General features: G+C 40.4%; 1 protein-coding gene across 5 annotated transcripts in view; it reads left to right on the plus strand.

Annotated features, from left to right (window-relative positions):
- sphkap (SPHK1 interactor, AKAP domain containing) overlaps positions 1–19,182 on the plus strand; it is a 114,497-nt gene that overhangs the window by 93,828 nt on the left and 1,487 nt on the right. For 4 of the 5 annotated variants that reach the window (XM_056765844.1, XM_056765845.1, XM_056765846.1 and 1 more), the window contains 8 exons: positions 6,743–6,802; positions 7,434–7,571; positions 7,663–7,921; positions 9,865–13,219; positions 13,622–13,798; positions 16,572–16,655; positions 17,089–17,135; positions 18,804–18,988. In XM_056765844.1, the coding sequence (XP_056621822.1) occupies positions 6,743–6,802; positions 7,434–7,571; positions 7,663–7,921; positions 9,865–13,219; positions 13,622–13,798; positions 16,572–16,655; positions 17,089–17,135; positions 18,804–18,988 (4,305 nt within the window). The remainder of the gene's footprint in view (positions 1–6,742; positions 6,803–7,433; positions 7,572–7,662; positions 7,922–9,864; positions 13,220–13,621; positions 13,799–16,571; positions 16,656–17,088; positions 17,136–18,803; positions 18,989–19,182) is intronic. The other variant, XM_056765848.1, reaches the window with a different exon arrangement.

Below are 19,182 nucleotides of genomic sequence, written 5' to 3' on the forward strand. Positions count from 1 at the left end.
AGTCCAGGCCCAAAAAAATCAACGATTTGAAAATGCATAAGTATGGAACAAAAGTAAACACTGCACCTTTAAATACAGTTGGATTTATATCCCAAGTCAATGTGTGTGTGTTTGTCAGTGTTGGGTGTTTATGTGTGGTAACTGTATATATGCAGAGAGAATTGTGTGTTATAAACTGTAATAATGTGGGTTTGGATGAGAAGCAGGGTCAGTGTCAGGCTTGGGCTCGGGTGGGAGGCGGTGCCAGGTTTCCGTGGAAACCGAATAGCATAATTAATAGCTGCAGCTTGTAATTAAATGATGAGATTTTGACGTTTTAGTTATTGCTTGATGACCAAAAAACGTAGAAAGAGGTGTTTGTTTTGTAAAGTTGTCTGTCCTTTGAAAGCCTCCTCTCATCCCCTCTCATCTGTCATCTCCTATCATCTCCTCTCCTTTCCTCTTGTCTCGTCTCATCTTCTCTGTGCTTTCTACTCATTTTGTTGCCTTTGATTCTCGAGGGTAGGGTATGTACTACAGTGTGAGGTAACAGAGGTCATGTGCGTTTATGTGTGTGTTTTTGTGTTATACCAGAGCTGAAGGCTACACTAGAGTCTCTGTTTGTTTTAATGAGATACACAAACTGATTGTTCAAGTGTTCTCCTCTAGGGTGAGACATAGATCAGTCCTATCCCATACCAGTGTAAATGAGGAAACCCTGAACTTTTTCACCCTTAAGGTCAGTGTTACACAGACCGCACTCTTCATTTGAAACTCTTACCTGTTTGGCTGGCTTGATCCCTGTTGTTCTGCTTTTTTAGTCAAAGTTGACCCAAAAGACAGAGATACAGACAGGAACAGACAAGCGGTCTGCATTGTGTTGAGCCTGGGGGTGTAACGGTTCAAATTACTCACGGTTCGGTTTGTGTCACGGTTTTAGGGTCACTGTTTCGGTTCGGTTTGTGCTATGTTCAGGGAAAGGGACTACTGACAAATAATAATATGAACAAATAATCAAGCTACAAGTAACAGCACCAATAAAACAGCAGAGCAAAGCAGAAAATGAAATATGATACTGTATATACTGGATACCTATAAGGTATAGAACTGGATTAAAGTAATCAAATAAAACATAACATTGCCTATGTACAAATTAAATAAAGATGAATCATAATTGAAGTTACAAAAACTGTTGAGTCACAAGCAGTGAGTGATTTCCTTGACCTTTAACAGACCCAGTACACTGATGAGGTGAGGTGGCTGCCGGCATTTTACTTCCGTGTTTTTGTTTGTTTATTTTATTAAAACTTTATTTAAATGTCTGCCGGTTCCCTCCTCCTTCCTTTTAATGAACCTCGTTACAGCATTCTTCAAAATATATATTTTTGCGTTCATCAGAACAAAGAAATGTATGCCGATTTGGAGCAACACAAGAGCATAGTACATGAAGACAAAATATTTTTTTGGGGGTGAACTGTTCAGATAAGGCTGAAATGATCAGCCACTTACCTAATGTTGAGATTTGTTAGAAGGTTATGCAGAGATTCATGTGATACACACAAGAACGGCACAAAAATTTGATTTAATTTCCTACATTTTACACTGTAGTCATTAGTTTGGAAGCATCATTGAGTAAATGTGGGTGGTCAGCTTTACACGTGTTAATGTATTCCTTTAACAAACGATAGCACGTTCAGAATTAATGTTTTTTTGTCGTCTTCTCTGATGTTTTTAATGTAGAGAGAGGCTTTTAGGGTGATGCTTGAAGTGGTTGAGAGCTGCAGGCAGATCTTTCCTGCGGGATGTGACAGCCTTGCGTGGTCACATCCACAGGCACAGATGTGAATTTGCTTCCTGACTGGGCACCTAGTGAAGCAAGATGTCTCAGGCGATGTACACACAAATGCACACATAATCAAAAAACACGATAACTTGAACGCCTTGTGACAACCGTCTGTGAGAGTAGTGGTCACATTACCAAAAGTTTGTTAGAAGTAGTGTATAAGTAGGCTTCATACATAAAAGAAAGTTAATCTAAAATATGTTTTTCTTATTTTTTGCTTAACAGCAATATTACGTTTTAAGGTCCAGTTTGTAATTCTTTGGAGGATCTATTGACAGTCATGAAATATAATATACATAACTGTGTCTTCATAGGGGTATAGTGAATTTACATATAGAAGCCTTATGTTTTTATTACCATAGAATGAGCGGTTTCAACCTACATACACCATGGATACCTTTACATGGAATTCATCATGTTGTTTCTACAGTAGCCCTAAACGGACAAACTGCTCTACAGAATGTAAATATCTCATCTCCATCGGCAAAAAGTGAAAACGTGATGACATCTTAGTCCTGTGTCAGCCACCGTAGTTCTTCCAAAGGGAGGGGGAGGGAGCCGTTGGTTGCAGTTCACAACCTCACCACGAGATGGTGCTAAAACCTCACAGTTGCTCCTTTAAGTAAACATTTAGACAAAACACATCACAATTATATATAATAAAATTACCTATTGTATAAAAAAGGAAAAGTACAAAAACTGCCAAATTCAAAACATGTTGAATATATGTGTCTATTAAGCAGTATAACCCATATAATGCTTTTATGCGCGAGATGGAGAATGACGTAAAAAGTGAAAGCAAACAGTGAATCTTAATAATGGGCTCACGTTGTGTGCGTGTAAACTTGTCAATGACGACCTGAACTGTGGGCGTTTGCAATGGCAGCGGGAAACATCAGTGACGAGTGACCCGCGCAGTTGCCTAATCACACACACACGCACACACAGCCTACACTGGTGGGCTCAAGATCTACTCGTTTTTCCACATGAAAAAACAACTGGAAGAAATTTGCAGGTCGTGCATGCGTGAGTACTTTTAAAAATGCTCACACTGCCTTGAAACCTGGTTGCAAAATGCAAATGGGTCACAGTCTGGAGCCCAGATATCATTGTTTTTAATGTTTTGGCAGATGGCCATCTAGAAAACTGATATATCCCCAACCCCTGCCTCGCCCCGCCCCCCGATGTCATCGTCCATCACGATGTTTCATTTTAGGCATCGTCCGATGCAAATTTGTCCAACCCTAATACAAACTACACTTTTAGTAGTCAGAAATGTTTAGAGAAATGTCTTTCGATATTGTAGAAATGCTTGACCACTACATTTTTTTGTTTTTTCATTGTAGTATCAGCTTGGTACAGAAGTACTGGAACTGTTTGGAAAAGTTGACAACAACCAAATTGAATGTGCACACACACATACACCAGTACATTCTTAAACTCATAATTTAACAAATGACTGAACAAATGTTTACAAATGACTGGAGACGTCACAGATATGTGATGAGAATGATGGTGTTTTTTGTGTGAATTTTTACTCCTTCTATGACCCATTTAAAAGCTCAGTGGATGTGAAAATGTGTGTGTGCGTGAATGCACTCAGTCGGATATGATAAAGAGGACGCCTGCTTTTTTCCAGTAGTGCAATATGGCAACATCTCAAAACAACCTCTTTCCACTCCCATGATCCGGTTTTGTTCTTTTATCCAGCCCTCTCCATCCTTTTCCATTATTGTCATCTCTCTCTCTCTCTCTCTCTCTCTCTCTCTGTGTGTGTGTTCGTTTGAGCAGAAAGGTGGTGATGTATCCCATCAGAGGTAATTTTAGCCACGGTGGTGTTGGTCTTGCCATCTACCCTCTGATGATAACGGGTGAAATGAGTTTGTCCTTGGCAAGGACGACACTCAGCCATCTCTTTCCTAACATCCATCCCTTTCAAATTCCCATCATCCTCTCCCACTTTTTCTGTAGCCCCTTCTTCTCTTTTTCTAGCGTGTTTTTCACTTGCTTTAATCTGTCTTGCTGTCTGCTCCTCCAATTTTCTAGGGTTGTGATTGGACCACTATAACTCAACAGTTTTGGGGATTTGTGCAGTCTCTGGGGGGAGTGACAGTGTTGCAACAGTTAGGTGTCCCATCGCAAATTACTTTTTGACATTTGTGTAATCTTTATCGCACTGAATGGAGAAATGAGCACTGAAATATTAAAGCTCAAGAAAAAATTAGCACTGAAATGTTTTATCTCAAAGTCATGGAGATATAAGAATCAAATGAGGCATAACGTTTACATGTGTAATGGATTTATATGACCTGAATTAAAGTATGATGGTAATTAACATCGGTATTATAAATAAGAAATGTTATATTGGCGTCATATGTCTTGGTGTTTTTCACCTACGTCATAGTCGTGTCACATGAAGGGCAGGGCTCCGGACTAAAATAGTGTCTTAAATCGATGTGATAAAATGGATAGTGATATCCACTTTCTCTGCGCTGCTAATCCTTTTTCGTCTTAACAAGTCGTGACTGCAGCATGCGATGGCCTTTTGTCAATACTTAGTTTTATTGTGCCGCTAGTCTGTGTTATTGGCCCGCTTTTATTTTGAACAATACGACTCGTAAACCATTAAAAATGGCAGCAATAGCGCTCAATTTTAAGGTGGCATTTGTTTATACTTACAAATCATATCTCACACTGTAAGAGGAAGAATAGTGTGTTATCCAGAATGTGTGTGCACGTATGTACACTTAAGTAAAGCAATGTTCGTGAATCTATTAGAGACAAACAAGACGAACAGATGGACAGTCAGACAAGCAGAGATGTGTCGGATGTGAGAGAGAAGATTGTGTTTTATTGTACCAGTGTGATGCACATTTCAGCTCTGCATAAACAGACTCTAAATTGTCAAACTCCCTGCCCCTCATTTATTTTTTCCAAATTCTCATCCATAACTTTAAACACTATAAAATGAATTAAGTGTTCACTTTACTCTCTGTTATCTCTCATTGTTTATGTCTTTATTTTCAGTTATGTATGTCACATGTAATCACATTAGTATTTGGGAAGGGTAATCCATTTTCACTTGTGGTCAAATGATCGACATATTAGTGATGCTCACTACAGCAAGCTTATACTGAGACATTTTAACTGTTATACCTTGAGATTTAACATGTATGCACGGTTTGTGCTTTGAACAAAAATAATACTTCAAATGTGGCTTGTTTAGGATCAGTGCTAATACATTTCCACTGAGTGACAGAATTGCTCTCAAAATAACTGCAGAGACTTACAGCGCTCACATTTTCTTCAGAAAATGTTCAAATCTAGTTAGGCTTGCCATTTATTTAAGGAATATGTATTCTGTGTTTTTTGTTTACCAATCGTGTGCTCGTGTCAGAAAAAGACAGTGACTGACTCGTATATGAGCAGCACGGTAGATTAATTGTACCATCTGACAGCTGAGACACTCTAAACCTTCAGCACAGCGTCTGTTCTTAAGTGCGAGTATGACAGTTCGGGACCATTATGACAGGTTACTCTCTCTCTCTCTCTCTCTCTCTCTCTCTCGCACACACACACACACACACACACACAAGACTGCTCTCCTCAGCACAAATCTATTACAACACTCAGCTTTTAAAGCAGGACAGTGTATATCAACATTATGTGCTTCTAGGTACTTTGATGTTGTGTTTAGCACCGGCAGCAGGAATAAGAGAAAGCTACAGTTATGATTGTTCTTTATCTGTTAGACCTAATGATGAAATAGTAATACACCCTTGCTCATAGAGACCTTCAGATTGCAGATGCGTTTGCCACTAATTTATATATTTAGATAGAGGCCTTTAGAGATCTAGTTCTCTCTGTTGATGTCAGCATGAAACCGAAATGGACAATTCTTACTTTTTATGAAATATTTCAGTGTTTATATATATGAATTAAATGCAGGTCACAGAATATTTTTATTACATTTTTGTATTTCATTTTAAGAAATTAACTCCTCCCATGATGTGTATCGATGCCAGGGGTGGGACTGTACTGAAAGTCTATTGGTCAGGCTTCCAACTATCCAATCAATTCCTGAAGGACAAAATCAATTGTTAAAAAAAAATGTTATTCCAGATGACGTTTTACTAAGATTTATGTAACAATGCCTAAAAAATACCATTGCAAATTTTGTTTCATGCTGAATTTAAACACATGTTGGGATCCAGTAGTGCTTAGCCTCGAAGAAGTAGTTGACAAATAACATTGATTTCATTTCAAACACACAATTAGGATGATCAATGAAATGCACATGTGATGTGATTAAATGAATAGTTCACTTTTCAGATATCATAATCCTGTCAATATTCAAACGCGTCGTTTCTGCATAACCCAAAAGAAGATATTTTGAAAAATATTGGTAATAGAAGACCGTTTGACCCCATTGACTTGCATTGGTTTTGTGACTATACAATAGAAGTCAATTAGGACCAATGGTTTTTGGTTAAAAAAATCTTCTTTTGTGTTTTGCAGAAACAAGAAATTCACACAGATTTAAAATGGCAATGATGACAGAACTTTTATTTTGAAGGTGAACTTTTCCTTTAACTAGTCACACATTCTCAATATGTTAACTCATTGATTTTAATAGGCCTAAATTGTTAAAATAGATGCAGCTTAAAAGAGTACAAACAGGCTTTGAGCAGAATGGTGTAAGGGTGAATGAAAGAGAAGAAAAAATATATTGTGACCGAGGGGATTGCTAATGTAGAAATGTCTATGACTGTTATTTTGAGATGAAATTCTGCATGATGATGATTTGTGTGTGTAATAAGGAATGCCTCTGCTAATGTGCTAATTCAATCGTCCAGATACAACTTCACCTTTCTAAAGATCTGTGCTTATGTCGCTCAAGCTCATCTTCTCTGTTCCTAGATCTGCTTCATAAACCTGGACAGACACACCTCTGATCACCATGACGACAGCTTTGTTAAGGTAGGTGGGTGGAGCTTTTCTTTCCTCCGTTTAGAGCAGGTTAAATTTGATTTAAAAAATTAAGCATCATGTCATGCTCGTAACGTCGCACTGCTATTTTTCACAATTGTAGTTCACATTTTTGATCCTGACATCTTATTTCACTCAACCCTTTCGTATCCATTGAATGCAAAAGGAGAATGTAACAATGACCAGTGACCACTTCGTGTTAACTTTAAAAGGGACAAATGAGTACCATATAAATAGTTCTCTATACAGACTGAAACTGATGCTTTTCCCTCACTGATAACACTTCCCATAGTGATAGTTCTCATCATTTAATTTTCAAGTCAACAAACCCAGATTGAAATTTTCACAGTTTTATTAAAGAACCCGAAAACTTGATTGATTGTCCAGTTTCAGGGATCCCTTGCTTTGTAGGTTTCATTAATATCCACAAATATCCGCTCCTTTCCACACTCTCATTTCGAAATTGATATAAACAAATTAACAAAATCGTCTTTCATCATTTCCTAAGCACACGACATAAACAATGTTCCACCTAATGAAAGGAAAATTAAAAACAAAACAAATGACCGAAATGAGAACCAAATGTATGTGACGTGAATAACAGCCAAAAATGTTCTCCCAGAAACTGGCTTCAGTATGCCCGGAGCTGCCCCGCTTAATTGAGTCTCTGGGAGTGCGGCAACCCAAAGAAAATGAGATCCTGCTACTCAGCAGCCTCGAGTCACAAGACACCTGCCAGCATGACCCAGGCAGGCCACAGGTAAGACATGAATTTGGAACAGAACATCCAACCTCATTTCCAGCTTAAAGTCTTCCAACTGTAACAGACTATGAGTGTTCCTGTATTTCAGAACCAGAGAACTGCTGATGTCTGTCTGGTACATTGTTCCTGCAGTCGTCGTCCTTCCCAGACAAACAGTATCATTTTTGAAATCAACAAGTTTCTGATCGGTCTTCAGTCAGGCCAGGAAAGGCAGCGGCACAGCCGATTGGCTGGTCAGCGAGCTGCCGAGGATGACACAAACCGCTCCGTTTCGTCCATAGAAGAGGATTTCCTAACTGCTTCAGAACAGCTTGGGGAAGACAGTGAAGATGACCCACTCAGAAATGGTGAACAGTCCTTCTATTCAGACATTAATCCAAAATCCTTTGATAATTTATTTAGCCCACGTATAAGATTTTCTGTCCTTAAAGTCCCAGTGAACTGGTTGCGATCGTTTTTAGTTCTTTATTTTGACACATTTCCGAGTGATTTTGAATTTCAAACTATAAAAATAGTGGGCGTGGCTTGTTGTTTTCGCTACGATTTGATTGGATGGGTAAAAACAACCCTTGAAGGGGAGGAGTTAACGGGTGCTCCGCCAAAGCCATCTAATATACATCATTTAAGATGGATAGTCACTACATGGCGGAAGTGCATTTTCACATTTTAACTGAAGATCATGAGGGCAGACAAATTTTTAAAGAGAATGACCCACATTGATAATCTATTTACAATAAACGCTGTAATAAATCATGAAAAAATGGGCAGTGTAATTTTTTCATTCACTGGTACTTTAATGCTCGGACCTGCTTGGATTTGGACCAAAAGATCCACTTTAGTGTATTTAAGGCCCTTTATCTGCTCTCTATGTCTCGAGTAGACAGCTCAATTATGACTGAAATAGCACTCACTCAAACCCCATTTTTATCCGCCTTCTGTATATTTTTGCAGGACCGTTTGGAGGTTTGGAGTGCTATTTTTTGTGTTATAACACAATTTATCCCCAGTCATTGCCAAAGAGATTACAGTTTTCAACCGAGCTGGAAACAATATAATCGATTACCTTGACAGATGAGACACGGTATTACACACATTAGAAAAAGTATCTTTTCCATGTTATTTATAGATGTGGTCCTAACCAGGTGCACTGGTGATAGGCTGCAATGGATTCTTTATGAGACACGTCAAGTCTAGTGTGAGCACTGCATCGGCTGAGGCGCAACACTGCGAATTTTGAACTTTGAATATAAAATCTATTGCAGCTTGCCAGCTTTCGCCGATGAAGCTGGTTTGGATCAAAACTATAAATAACATGGAAAAGATAATTTTTTTAAGTTTCAATATGGGTCTGTCTAAGTAATTGCTTATAGGTCAACATGTTGTTTCAAGCTTATTTTCAGTTGATATTGTTATTTCACAAATATTTTCATAAATACAAAACACAGAGTCTAGATTGGTTATCATTAAAGAAAATTTGGTGGGTACTTATTTAAATACAAAGTTACCAAGCAACAGCATACATGAACCAGAATACACAGCAGTGAAAAATGTGTTTAACTGAATCATCGTGTATGAAAGAGATACAAATGGGAAAAACTGTAAGACAACGTTTTCCAGGTTTGCTGTCCCCAAAACGTTGTATGCATTTTCATTTAACATGTCTGAAAACGTGTTTGTCTTGCTTTATTCATGCCACAAGCCTTGGCAACTAACTGCAAGACAAACCAACGAATGTCTACATGCAGTGATTCTCGCCTCAAGTCTAATACTAAACAGGCAGCATAGAGTAAACTGGCCCCTGCTGCCACAAGGCATGAGTAATCTATAATTAATCTCTCATATGAAATTACAGCTAACACTGTGTGAAGGTTATGCTCTCCTCAAAGCCAATGTAATATTCAGAATCAGATCAGCCTAGATAGGGATCTGTATTTGTAGAGGGTTGGTGATGTACACGGAAAATTGCATTCAAACACATCAGTTTGTTATGGATAGATTCCTCTGAGCTCAGACTGGATCCTAAAGGCCGCCAGTGGACACAACAGGCAAGATAAAATAAGCCTGATATACCTACAGACCCTATGTTTTTTTACTTTACCTCTTTGCTTAGTCATGTCAGTTGTAGTCTTTCTCTCATTTCTTTTTTGTTTCATGAATGAGCTTTTTCCACATGCATTGAATCTGACTTTTTTCCACATACATTAAATCCGACTTTTTTCTGTAGGATTTTGAAAGTATCATGAGAGCATGCGTTTTTTACTTTTTTCTTTATGCCCCCACCCCTCTGCAGATGCTGAGATTTCTGCCATGCCAGAGTCGATTAAGGTGTTAAGAGCAGCCCGCGCTCAAAGAAAGATTGAAATGGAAAGAGACGACAGCGAGGACTCAGAGACCCTCTGCACCTCCTCCAACTCCCAGAAGCTCTCGAAAACATACTCAACCCCCTCCAGAGGCCCTTCCGCCACCTCGAAACAAGTCAGCCATCACACCACAGAGTCAGCCGGTCACTATGCCACCAATCTGGCAGAATCTGTCCTTCAAGATGCTTTCATTCGTTTATCGCAAGATGAACCTTCTTTTGCCCCGGAGGCGGCTGTGAGTGTCTCCAACGTCTCGCAACACTCAGGTGATGTGAGCCACTTCACCGATGAGCCGCAGAGGGCTCGAGCCTGCTCTTTTGAACTACCTAAAATCGTGATTGTCCAGAGTCCTGACAACAGTGAGGAGGTGACAGAATGGCCTGTTGCACTGTCTCATGGAGATGAAGTGCAGAAGGCCACAACAACACACAGTACACACCCCAAGCATAACTCGCCAATTGGACACCCCATTAAGCCAGTGGAAATAGCATTGGCATGTGCAGCGAGCATCATCGGTACTATTACCACCCCTCAGGTTACAGAACAGCTCACATTGGACTCAGGAGAAGATGATTGCGAGGATGAAGAAGAAGGGAATGAAACAGAGCAAGGGGAGTATTCATTTTCCTCCGCAGTATGTGGAATGTCTCAGGTCGCTGGAGCAGTAGCTGCAGTAGATCTTGCAGAAGACTCTGGAGATACCGAAGACTCTACAGTGATGTATTCTGCCTCTATGGGACTTCTGTCTGCTGCACAAGCCTCGACTGCAATACCTCTTCACTGTAGCATTGCAGAGGGCACCAGCGTTGAGGCATTTAGGGCCAATGTGGCTGAAGTTCTCCTCAGGGAAGCATCGGCTGTACTCACCCACAGACAAAGTTACTCTAGTGTTGCAAATTTCCTTGAGACCACACATAGCAAGATAGTAAATGGAATCACAAATCCAAGAAGGCCCTATGAGGAACAACAGGAGGTGGATAATTTCACCCAGGAAATGTCAGACACAATCTTTCAATATGCCCTTGAGAAGGCTGAAAAGAAAAAAGAGCTGGAGGGTCCTGGAAAAGATGCTCCAAACATTTATACTTTCCTTTTGGATTGTTTGAACGATGTGCTCTTCGATGTCCTTCGTGTTACATCAAGAAAAATCTGTGACATTTCAAAATGTAATTCGGAGTCATGTGACATGCAAGAAGGCAATGGCAGCTTTAGGGAGTGTGAGGCTGATATCAAGTCTGGCAGAGAAGCATTAAGCCAATTACAGCATTTGATTGAGCCAAGCCAGGCTTATAATCACGGTGAGAGGCGTAACAGTGTGGAAAAGCTGTCTCTCCTTATAGGAAGGAGAGAGAGAGAGCAGAAAAACATTCTGGAGGAGAGAGAAAACGAGGCGAAACTAAAAGAACCCTACAGACTTACTCTGAACAGAGTGACTGCCACTATAGTCAAAGAACAATCTGAGCTGCAAGGCCAGCTGGGCAGGAGTGAGAAAAGTTCAGACTCAACACTTCCTTCTGGTGAAAGCTCACCGCTTCATGTACCACGCGGGAAAGCGGGAGGAGAGAACGACAACAGGCAGTATTCTTTGTTGTCTTCCTTAGGAACACTTAAAATGGATTCGGCAGAGTCCAAAACTCCTGTGACATGCTTCGCTGAAGACTTGGCAACTACAGTGGTCTCCATGGCGACAGAGCTGGCAGCAATATGCCTGGAGAACTCGAGTGGAAAGCAGCCTTGGTTCTGCGCATTACAGGGTGGTTCAGAAGGTCCTGAGGGGCTGCTTCTTCCCTGCTGCACAGCTGTTGCCCTCCGCCGTAAAGAGGCACAGAATGGTACAGCCGTCACTAAGAAGCACAGACCTCCACGCCTCAGTGAAATCAAACGTAAAACCGAAGAGCAGCCTGAACTCATGGAGCGCCTGGTCAACCGTGTCGTTGATGAGACCGTCAACTTAGATGAACCCACGATCTCTGACCCATTCGCACTTTTTGCGTCCGAGGTCACGGCCAGGATAATGAACTGCCCAGAGTTAAGCGTGGTGGACACTTCAAAGTCTGGCCAATTGGCTCGAAGCCGTTTACAGTGTGAGAGATGGAGCAGTAGAGGGAAAGCATCAAGCTACGAGAGCATTCCAGAAGAAGACATGGATCCTTCCGGAATCGCAAACACTTTGGGACCGGGGAACAGGCTTGGGCATAATTTGAGCAGAGGAAGCTCTATCTCCAAACAGTCCAGCTGTGAGAGCATTACTGATGAGTTCTCTCGCTTCATGGTCAACCAGATGGAAACAGAGGGCCGTGGATTTGACCTTCTTCTGGATTACTATGCTGGAAAAAATGCCAGCAGCATCCTTGCAGCAGCTGTTCAGCAGGCTGCCAGTAAAAAAAATGGACATCTCAATGTGCGGGCATCATCTTGTCTCTCTAAGCAATCCAGTACAGAGAGCATTACAGAGGAATTTTACCGCTTCATGCTGAAAGACATGGACAAGGAGAACAAGGATTACAACATGACCAAGACCAAAGAGTGGAGTAACAGTCTGTTACCCCCATCCCCCAGAACCCCATTTTGCTTTCGTCAGTCGTCTGTTCCCGACAGAAGATCATCAGATTCCAGACTAACTGTAAACTCTCCCATCAAGGCGAATTCATTCGATGGTTTTGCTCGAAATGTACGCGGGGACTCGCTCAACATCTATCCGAGCAACTCAGTCTCATCGACCGGACTCTGCAAATCAGATTCCTGTTTGTATCAGCGTGGTCAAACGGACCAAATAACTGACATGCTGATTCATGAGACCTGGGCGAGCTCTATTGAGTCTCTAATGCTCAAAAATAAGATCATCACGGAGCCTTCGGAAGATAGCGTGGAACTGGATTCTGCAGATTCACAGCAGCATGTGCAGCTCTTCGCTAATCGGCTTGCAGCAGATATCGTAGAGAGCGGCAAATCTTTGCTCGTGGGCCAGCAGGAAGTGAGTGCGGCTGCTTGTCTGTCCAAAGTTCCTGTTGGAGAGAGGCGGCATGGCTATAAACAGTCTCGCCGAGAAAGCGGTGGAAACCGGCCAAGTGTAAAGCGCCATGAAAATTACGTTAACTCCCATAGTTCCTCCTGTATGAGGCGAGCATGGCGAGGTCAGAGGGAGGTACCGGTGATCCACATTGAACCAGATCAAAGAGAAGAGGTCTCTGAAGATACAGGGAGGGACAGGGCCCACCGCCGAGAAGCTCCCCGTCAGGTCCAGCCACAAAGCAGCAAAGAGAGTGGGACAGTGGCTAGAAACAGGTACAGTCAACATAAAAGCACACACATACTTTTTCAGAGCTTTACTCCGAATAACTGCTCGTAGCATATTGTGTGCTAAAACACCTCAGTTAAAAATTGTTGCTTACGTCTAAGTGTGAGAGAGGAGCTGAAGAACAGATGTAAAACATAAAAATTGGAATACTATCCATTTAATTTGACAGTTGCACATAAGAACGTAATGTCACCACATGGCATTTCTAAAAAGGTACAGGTGATCTCTATTAAAGGGTATGAGAGTTTCATTCTGTGTTCCATAAATTGTCCCACCTCACAATGAAAGATATAGTTAAAAACGTAGCAGAGACCATCAGGTGCTGCCCGCGGAAATGGTGGCTTATTGTGACGCTGCTGTTTTGCCGTGTATCCTCTTCTCCCCCTCAGCAGTGCCAAAGACAGGCGTTCATCAGAGGCCACAGTGCCCTCTGCAGATGTGGAGGTGGAACGACGCTCTTTCAGCGCTAGCAGTGAGGAAAGTGGCTCAGGCAGCTGGGCCCAGATTGCCCCTGACGACGACCCTCAGGAGGAGCCCATCAGTAGCTTTATCCAGTTAACCGAGGGGTCAGTCTCCCAGTAGACCATCATGCCTTGCTAGATGGTGTGGCTTCCCCATTTGGCTTTTCATTAGCAACATGTGCTAGATGCTAATTTATGACTGCGCTGGGTCTACCCAGTTTGCAGTGTAGCATCCATATGTGAACCTGCCTACCTCATCTTTGTAGACGACATTGAGTTGTTGAATCAGAGATCCCACAAATGAAGCCAATGGTCTGTATATAGAACTTATTTAACAGTTTAACTATAGAATTGAATTCATATTGTTAGTGATTGTGATTGTAAAACTTGAAAAAGATTTGTAAAAAAATACCAGCCATGTTAATTTAGAATAACATGAGTGTGGGAAAAGATACCTTTCACATTAATAATTTTACAGTGGCTGTCAATCTTTTAAAAAAGATTTCATTCAAATGAATTACATGATTTATTTTTAATTCCATTAGTTGATTTAAAACGTTTAGTTGATTAATTTTTTGTACATGATCACACAAAATTAACTGTCTTAGTTTTTCTGTAAGGTTATTCCCTACCATACACACGGAGCAAAAGCCTGAGGTAGCGTAGCTCTCTGAAGTGAGTGTAGTCCAGCACAGCTGTATCAGTAAACAGCTCTGACAGCTTAACTGAAGCCTAAAGCAGACCTTTCCCTCAAACACACCACAGCCAACGACAGAACCCTGACAGGATCTGCCTCACACTGACAGGCAGGTGCCAAATGTCACATCCTCTTGACCTCAGTATGAAGAGGAGGTAATGAGTGTGCAAATCCTCCTCACTGATTGAATCATGCCCGGCCTGCTCATTGACGCTGCACTACGCGTGCCAGCTCAAAACCATCCTCACTTGCCCGAGTCTGGGTACCCAGCCATTCGCCTCCATCTGGCTTTCACTTTACCCCACTTCATTCTTCCGTTTTCTTTCTGCCCCGTCAAGGGGAAAAGTTGCTCTCTGCTTTGTCCACCTGGCTGCTGCCAGTGCTGTCACAGGTGGCACACTTTCATAGTCATCAGCTGGCGGGAAGGGTGCCAGTGATGCCCATGCTAATAAGTTTCATGGCCGTGTTCATGCCTTCCTTCTTCACTTCAAGCCCTGCTGCTGTTTATGCCTCTGTGATCATTGCTGAAAATGAGCAGCTTCTGCATTATTGGAGCTCTTTCTCAGAAGAAATGTGTCTCTTTTGTGTTTGGTATTCATATTACTAAAGATTCAATGAAAACAGGCTACACTATATGTTTTATTTAAACTAAATGTTGTTCCAAACCCATATGATTGGGTTTGTTCATTTTATTATGCTATGTAAATTAGTCTTATAATAGATGCACCTGGTCTTTAACTTGCTATTTGCTTGGTACCAAAGCTATTTACACTGTAAATAAATAACGGAAAATGTACTGATCGTTTTTTCTGTCAGTACCGTATCTGTTTATGTCACAGACATTTCCATTAATGGTAAAACAACACAAAGCGGTGCAAAATATAAAATACAGATAAAATAAATGTAAAAACTTAATGCGAAAATGCCTTCATTTTAATAAAGTATGAAGCATTTTTAGTGTATTTATTAGTTTAGTTTTAGTCTTTAGTCAAAATATATTCTTATAGGGACTGTTTCCAGGACAGGGATTAGCTTCAGCCAGGACTAGGCCTTAGTTAAATTAAGACACATAAGCAGTTTTACATTTACATTTAGGCATTTGTATCCTATACATTTATACATAGGTATGTGCAATCCCCTGGGATCAAACCCGCAACCATGCGTTGTTAACACGATGCTCTTACCACTGAGCTACAGGAAATCTTACAATCATGCCTTACAAAAAGGCTTAACTGGTGTGCATTTTGAGACAAAATAAGGACACTTATATATTTTAAAATATGTTACTGCAAGCTATTTTCAGTTTTGACAGCTCTAACATTTATAGGACTAGTCTTAAACCCTGTCTGGGAAATTGCCCCTTTAATTTTTATACATTTTTTGAATTAGCTTTTATTTTTTTCGATTTTATATTTTCCATGTTTATATTTTTTTGCAATTTTGTAATATGCTTTTGTCATTTTATATATATATATATTGCTAGGTTTAGCTTACTTTTATTATCAGTTTTGGTTCATTTTTTATTTTTTTTAATTATGTTAGTGTCTCAACTTTTTTCAGATTCTTTGTAAGGAAACATTTCTAATTTCTAATTTAAGTTTATCAAATAATATTTTGACCTGTATTTTAATTAATTTCAATAACCCTGCCTAACACAATTTAAAATTCTGTCATTGAAAACCTGTATATGACTCTTTTGTGTTTCATGAAGATATTCTGAGAAATGTCTCCGTAGTTTTGTGTGCATACAGTGCAGATCAATCTGTTGTTTGGTTGCAAACATTTTTCAAAATATCTTCTTTAGTGCTTTGAAGATGAAAGTAAATCATACAGGATTAAAATTACTTGAGTGTAAATGATGACCATTTTGGTACAGGCAGCATATATCCAGACTTTGTAAAGAGCTGATTCAGGAGTAGGGATTGCAGAGGTGAAATGATGCTCTACAGTCTCAGTAAAGAATGCCAGATCGCTGTAGATTGCTGCACCACCACAATCTAGTGCTGAGATCAACACTTATTGTGTGGGCCTGTTTGCAGGTTTACCAGATTTGCATAATTTCTCAAGAGAACCAGGTGCTAAAACAAAGCAGGTGCAATTTATTTCGACTAAATTCGTCCCAAAAATAATTTCGGTGTATTTGTCCTTAGTTATCCCTTAATGCGCATGTGTGTGTTTCAGAAATGGGAACAGCAGTGCGTCCAGCATGGGATTGGCAGACCTGGAGGGCTTTCCAGACTACTCCATCTCCAGCACCTTAGTCAGGTATCCAACAGGAACCCACTTAGTGAGAGACTAATGGCCTCTAAGCGCTCATCCATAACCCTGAGGGCTTTCCGAAAGCCGCTACAGGCAGAGGACAGAAACTTTAGGTTAAATAAGCATCAGATAACGTCACATTTCAGCAAACGGTTTCAGATGCAAATACATGCACACCATTTACAGTGTATGCTCACTAAGCAGGATTCAAGGGGTTGTTTACTGTGTCTGTTAATTAGCATCTGGGAACCATCTCAAGCGCCAGCAGTTCTAATGGGCCCTGTCGCCAAAGACTTGCAGTCATGTACTATTTTGAGCTTTTTATTAGATGATTTGCAATAGAGAACTGCCCCTGAAGGGCTCCATGATGTTGGAACATGGCCAGCATTGCTCCGTACAGCTCTGTTCCACCCTGTAATGATAGTCTATCTGTTTGCAGTGAGGAGAGAGAGAGGAAAGCACCACACTATCAGGATCCAGCAGACGGTGAGTGATGTTTTCTCTGAAACTGCAACACACACAAACAAATAAACCAGTCTAAAAGAGTCTCGGCCTTTATAATTTCGTGCTGATGTATTGATGTGGCAATATGTGTATTATCATCTGTCACTCGACCTCTATATTATCCTTCCTCTGCTGTTATTTATACATTGGCCTTTCGTCACTGTCTCCCTCTATCTGACTAAAGTCTTAAAATAGCATATATAGTGTACAGTCTAAAGCAGCATTACTTGCCCTCTGCCCCTCATCCTTCACCACAGTCTGCTTCTTGTCTAGCAGATAGACAGCCATTCCGTCAGCAAGCTCACGTGTAAGAGAGAAAGCTAAAGAGATTTTGTAAAACGAGCACAAACTCACACCTCACAAATGACTCATTCACATGCAAGAGAACAAAAGCTACTTTCAGTCACATAGAGACGAGAGATGACAGGCAGAGCGTCACCACGCTGCGAGAGAGAGAGAGAGTGATAAGACGGGTGTGAGCGAGCAAGAAAAGAGAGATTCATTTTGGCACACATTCTAAGGATAGAGACGTCATGATGAAATGAATATGATCTAAAGAGAGCATTGCTATTAAAAAGATGAGCTAAAAATAAAGAATATTTACGAATGTTTTGTAATGAGTATGTGAATACAACTCAGAGAGAGATGTGATTAGCTTTCTGTCTTAGAATGGCTGTTAAACAATAAGTTTTCACCCTCAGGTTGTTTCAAACCTGTATAAATTACTTTCTTCCAATGAACACAGAGAAAGATGTTTGGAGAATGTTAGCAATTTTCAGTTCTGGGACATCATCCACTACCATAGTTGGAAATGTTGCTTTATTTTTTTTGTTCTGTTGAACACTGAATGAGATATTTTAAAGAATTTAGGAAAACAAAGAGTTCTCGGTCACCTTTGACTACCATCCTACTATGGCACTCAATGATGTCCCAAAACTGAAAATGACTAACATTCTTCCAAACATCTTTCGTTGCGTTTCTCGGAACAAAGTTATTTATACTGGTATGAAATTACAAGAGCTTGAGTAAATGATGACAGAATTTTCATTTTTGGATGAACTATCCCTTTAATGGATTGAATTGAAAGCAAAGCTGATCCCTGAGTTTTGAGTCCCTATGGATTTTTTTTGGAAGATCGCAAAAAAATAAGCTCTGTGATTAACAAATGTTCATGATACATGTTTTTTCTATTAAGATCATCTTCACAAATTCACACAATATATGTTCTTTTTGAAGCCTAAATACAATCGGCAGAAGTTAAAAGCTGAAACGAGGCTATAAACAGACTACACTACAATCACTCGATTTCAACGTCCAACCAATAACTCTTTCAAACTTTATTAAAATCGTGTTCCCTGGTAAGTAATTACTCCGTGAAAAATTCCCAGCAATGTTTTTAGAGATTTCTGTAAGTATTGCATTGCTTGTGAGATTTTTATGCACGATGACGTCTACCGTACCTGCCGAGGGAAATAGTCGCTTTCAGCAAGTGCGAAGGGGTCTGTGATGATGTTACCAAAAACACTAAAAATAAAAAATAAACTTTGGGGCGATGGAACCTGAACTGCAAAAATGCTAACGTTTGGCATTTGCATACAAAAGTGACCTCCAGTAATCTGCCTTTTGTTTATTTTTATTTTGTTTTTGCAGAGGTAACATCAGGTTTGTCCACCGCAGGCAGCAGCTGTCAAAGAGAGCTCCTGGTGGTAAACTATGATTTGGAGTCCGGGTGTGTGGATGTAGAACTGAGGGCAGCACTTCAGTGGATCGCTGCATCTGAACTTGGAGTACCAGCGCTGTATTTTAACAAGAGTCAGGAGCACAATCTCATGAAGGTGAGGGCAAGAGGAAAGCATTAGAATAAATAGTTGTACTAAAACAGAATTGGTCCAGGATCATACATTCACAGCATGTTATTAACAAGTATTACTTTACCCTGAAATTAAGAAAAAGTTCATGTTCTGAGAAGATCAATGGTAAAACTGTGAATATAGACAGTCATCTGAGATCAGTGAGTGAACAGAATGTA

The sequence above is a fragment of the Triplophysa dalaica genome, chromosome 14 (genome assembly GCF_015846415.1).
Source record: "Triplophysa dalaica isolate WHDGS20190420 chromosome 14, ASM1584641v1, whole genome shotgun sequence".
NCBI classification, from domain to species: domain Eukaryota; kingdom Metazoa; phylum Chordata; class Actinopteri; order Cypriniformes; family Nemacheilidae; genus Triplophysa; species Triplophysa dalaica.